Source organism: Strongylocentrotus purpuratus, unplaced genomic scaffold (genome assembly GCF_000002235.5).
Source record: "Strongylocentrotus purpuratus isolate Spur 01 unplaced genomic scaffold, Spur_5.0 spur5_scaffold_12, whole genome shotgun sequence".
Taxonomy (NCBI): domain Eukaryota; kingdom Metazoa; phylum Echinodermata; class Echinoidea; order Camarodonta; family Strongylocentrotidae; genus Strongylocentrotus; species Strongylocentrotus purpuratus.
In genome coordinates this window covers 17,062,365-17,067,552 of record NW_022145597.1, presented here as the reverse complement: position 1 = coordinate 17,067,552, position 5,188 = coordinate 17,062,365, and the positions used below count along the sequence as shown (strand labels likewise).

The 5,188-nt window shown below is 39.6% G+C and overlaps 1 protein-coding gene across 1 annotated transcript; it reads left to right on the top strand.

Annotated features, from left to right (window-relative positions):
• Positions 1 to 223: 223 nt before the first annotated feature.
• Positions 224 to 4,979, top strand: LOC115922867 (cell wall adhesin EAP1-like). Its single transcript, XM_030982620.1, has 3 exons — positions 224 to 473; positions 2,697 to 3,038; positions 4,389 to 4,979. The coding sequence occupies exons 1-3, from the start codon at positions 395 to 397 to the stop codon at positions 4,610 to 4,612; spliced, it is 645 nt and encodes a 214-aa protein (XP_030838480.1). The 5' UTR covers positions 224 to 394; the 3' UTR covers positions 4,613 to 4,979.
• The last annotated feature ends 209 nt before the right edge of the window (positions 4,980 to 5,188 follow it).

Genomic DNA, 5,188 nt, shown 5'->3' with positions numbered 1-5,188 from the left:
GTGACCTCGTTTAAACCAATCAGATTGCAAGATTATTAGTATGCGGGATATACTATCAAATAGTATATCAATACTCGTTTGGACCAGCAACACGCTTTATTGGGTTTGCGCCTCGTGCCTTTTCGTTACAACGCTAATAAATTATGCACACAAACGTATATATATAAATATATTCATATATATATATATATATATATATATATATATATATATTGCTGTAGTTAAATTAAGATTTTGGAAGAAAACACATGGTAGGTCAAATGAATTTATTTATTGAAATTTATTAGAAATGAATGTATTTATTGTATTATTGCTTCTTACTTATCACTTGATGTGTTATTTATTGAAATGAAATTATTTTCAATTTTCTGGTGACATATTGATTCATTTGCAGATGGGAGGAGCTGTACTTTCTACACCAATGGAATTCAGTCAACCAATTTCCCCTTTGGTACTAGAAAATACAACCAGTGGTAAGACTCTTCCTCCCGCTACCACCTCTCTCTTCCATTCTCTCCTCTCCTCTCGTCACCTCTCGTTTCCCTTCATTTCTTTTTCCTAATTTCTATATTACGTATACATTCAATGGCCAGTCTCCTCATCCCACTAACCCTGTCTCTACCCAACCTTTCTTCCTTTAATTCTCTCCCCTCTTTCTTCCTGTCGTCCTCTCTTACCCATACTCTCTCCACTTTATATCAAACTTTCTCTTTTACGTCCATTTCCGCTGCCCCTTTACTACTCCACGTGACATAAGTCTCCTCTTCACCGCTTCTCTCTAACTCCCCCCTCTCTCTCTCTCTGCTGTGTTCTCCCCTCTGTATGTCTTGTTTCTTAGCTCTATTTTCCGTACTATTTCCATTTCATTCTCCTATGTTCTCTCTTCTACGTCGGTCATTGCTGCCCCTTTATAAGATTCCCCGTGACATTCAAAGGTAAGACCCTCTCCTCTCCCCATCTCTCTGACATTATTCCCCCTGTTTCTCTCTTGCATCTTATCTTTCTACTTCTCTGTCCATTAAGCATTAAAATGCAAAACATAACCTGGTATGTACTTGGAGTTACAATTAACGCTCTTCGTCTCATGAAGAAGATATATTCTAATATTTAATTATAATTAATACGGTCCCAACACCATTATAATATCAAAAGATGGAGTAGAGCAAACCGGATCGGGAGGGGGGGGGGGGGGGAGTTAAAACAATATGAATGTGGCTTTCGTCATCGCGACTGCAACACTATTGTTAATAAAATATTTCATTGCTATCATATCTTCTTCTAAAAACATATTTTCATTGTTCGAATGTGAATTCAGGTGGAGCCTGAGAGACCAGTGGCAGATCCAGGGGGGGGGGGGGGGGCCTGGGGGCCCGCCCCCCCCCCCCTTGAGAAAAAAAATAATGTAAAAACACGTTATTTTTACATTTTTGGGTGCTCAAGGGTGAGGGGGGGGGGGGCACATGAAGCTTCCGTGCATATGTTGCGCGGAGAAGGCGCGGTTACAGTGCAGCGGCCGTGCCGTTTTTTAAAATAATTTTTATGCCCCAATGTTCACCGGAATATCGTGCGTTTGCTGCATGATCAGCGCGAGGCCTCCGCGCAATGCCCGTTTGGGGATTGTGCAATGCCACCTATGACATGTCTACGGGCTACGGGCATACGATTTTTCAAATTTGTATAACTTCTCGCGAAACAAAATAGTGGAGGCACTGAAGCCCCCGAATCCGTACGAATATCTCACGGCCGCCTCTTGGCTCCGCACGGAGGCTGCATGGAAAGGGGATACGGGCAGGATACGGGCTCCGTAGACTAATCGCAAGCCAAATGTAATCCAGGCATCTACCTGTCAAATATATAACATGTACCTTTCCAGTAAAAAAATACACAACAACAAAGTAAACGAGTGCCCAGGATGAGTTGGGTAAGAACTACCCGATGTTGTTTCAAAAAGGGAACATGGTTGTCGTTGGGTAAAATTTTACCTTTTACATTGGCTCAAATATATTGCACATCAATTGGGTCAAATATTCAACATTTGCTGGGATTTTTTTTTTACCCAACCACCCCTGTGTCAAATTTTACCCAATAAACATGCATGTTCCCTTTACCCTCGTAAAGTGTCAAATTTTACCCAATATTGGGTATCTTTTTTTTTAGAATGTCTGACCACGTTGCCTGCGGCTGCATACTCACAGTAGAGTCCCTCACCTATCAAAAATCCGTGAAGGGTGGAGATAAATATAAATTATATGTACGTATATATCATAAACCACTCAAACAAAAATTAAGAAACTCAAGCTGGCCTTTACTATGCGTCGCCTACTGAAATATTCGATCATTATATACAATGAGGTATTACGTAATCTGAACATGATTTCTGTGGGATGAGTTATAGGGTATTGAAAGTGCCCTTGAGTTGATTTTTCCAAGAATAGTTGGGATCGTGTTTCTATATTTACATGCACACACACACACACACACACGCACACATAACACACACACAAACACGCGCGCACACATGTACTTAGATGTGCTTGCTTGCGAGCGTGTGCGTTTGTGTGATTTTTACCTCAATTTACGTAAGGAATTTCTAACTGTAGTTGTTTTTACTTTACAATTATGACACCCTTCGCACATGAATGGACAACATAACATCGACAACAACGGCACAATACCAACAACGGCCGATTCGACAGCTATTCTAACAACAACTGAAATGAAAACACCCGTGACCATAGCACCAGCTACAGAAATGAAAACACCCGTGACCGGATCACCAGCTACAGAAATGAAAACACCCGTGACCACAGCACCAGCTACAGAAATGACAACCCCCGTGACCAGATCACCAACTGCAGAAATGAAAACACCCGTGACCAGAACACCTGCTACAGAAATGAAAACACTCGTAACCACAGCACCAGCTACAGAAATGAAAACACCCGTGACCAGATCACCAACTACAGAATTGAAAACACCCGTGACCAGATCACCAACTACAGAAATGAAAACACCCGTGAGCACATCACCACCTCCAAGTATGTTTAAACGTGTATATATACAATTCGATTTTGATTTGATTTATTTGGTTTTTACCTATGCATACATGTCATCTTTTAAAAGTAACATATTGATCCCTATTAACGTGACATTGATGCTCCATGCTTTATAAATTATTCGTGATTTACCATGGATTTGTACATCGACTTTAAGATCAAGTCCGTAACAGACGACAAGACAGTGAGCGTTGCCGGCGTCAAACCTTTTGTAGGCGGAGGTATAAATGTTTGGTTCGTCGTTTATAACTTTTTATTCTTTCCCCTCATAAACAAAATGCAGAAAGAGATTCCCCATTACATTCAAAACTCCAAAAATCAGTTTACACATAAAAAAAACTATAATTAATTTTCAAACATTGTACATTTTCATAATTACATGATTCGGAAGATAGTGTTTGTAAAGAAAATATTGAAATCAAGTCTACTGTAGTAATTGTTCACATATAAACAATATGCACTTTCTGTTTTGTTAGATCTGGAGAGAAAACTTAATTATTCCAAAAAAAAGAAAAGAAGAACAAAGATGATAAGAAATTGGGGATCAGGTGCTATAATAAAAAAGGACTGTACACGTAACTCGATCGCAAAGACCTTTGAAAATGAACCCAAAGGCAATTCAATTACCATTTTGTATATCTGATAGACTCTTGTTCGGATTACGTAATCCGTCATTGATTTTGATGGCGGTTTTAGTGCTCATGTCAGTAATTCAATTTTCACACAGTTTCACATAATTATGAGGCATAAAAAGCCGCGTCAATTACTCACAAAGTCCTTCGTCAGGCAAATTAAGCATCAAGTGCTAAAATAGTCCTCCGTTCCCCTACGTCAAAAGGTTGCGCCTTTGTCTATAAGCTACCTTTGTCACCATGCATGTGTGCTTGAGTGGCAATGTTTGTGGAGCAATAGACAATTCATTTTCGCTGTACTGCATCATACGTTTGGAGTACCGTGGTGAATAGGTGGTTATATGGATGTTGAGGCTCATACGCAATGGGATTTAAAAAAAAGAAGATTTTGGTACAGTACTTTCTGACGCACTGTCCTTGTGTATCTACCTTGGTATTAGGGACTTTTAGATTTGCACATCGACATAGTGGACTGCTACGTGTGACGTCCTTTTAGGGCACTGTGACGTCATTTTAAGGCAATGCCAGTGCCTTAAAAGGACGTCACGCGTAGCAGTCCACTATGTCGACGTGCAAATCTAAAAGTCCCTGTTATTGACTTTGTGATCCTCTCACATGACTCTGTAGACGAGATAATTGCCGCTGAATCCAATTTTAGAAAGTCATAAAGTTTACTTGCTTATTCCCCTCTTTATTACAGTCTCCAAACGATCCGCAGTGTACAGACTTGTTGCCAGGGATCGGGCGCTTACTGACACTCACTCATCTCACCCGGATGTGAGGTCCGTCATTAGGTGCGGTCACCTTTGTTTTGAAGATGAATCATGCAAGTTCTTCACGTACATTAAACGCACGGGGATGTGCTTGCTGGGACAAAGGTCAACCACTGAGATACATCATGAGGCTGCAACGTTTACCTGCTAGCTATCGATTCTTTCGATTATTCGAGAAACCATGCTCCCAAAAGTTTAAAGATCTAAAGAAATATCTAAAGAAAACCAGTATATCGACCGAAAGGTCGGGTAAAAGAAAACATTGTGAAATTATAAAAAGAAGTCAGAACAGACATCTTTTTTTTACTGTATAAATTTGAATTACCAATAACCTGCAAATTATAAATATATACATACATTCAGTTAAAAAATTAATAATTCATACCCCTACCAATTTGCTTTAAGCCATAAGCTACTAGAATGTAAAATCGTGAAGTGCACCACACTCTTATCCCTGAGATTTACCCCTGCGTATGATAATAAACCTTAAAGGTACTACGTCCCATTTGAAGGCCAAAAACGGGAAAGGTTAAATTCCAATGGCATTTCAAAGACAACATTAATTTAGAACTTCCCCCAAAACGAAAGGGCTAAAGTAGGAAAATGACGACCATTAGTTGTCGAATCGAATGGAGCGATTGCGATCACCTAAGTAATACTATGATTTTCAGACCCTTTTATCGAATGGTTTTACGTTTTGTGCTGCACAAAGATTCAATCAGTTTAA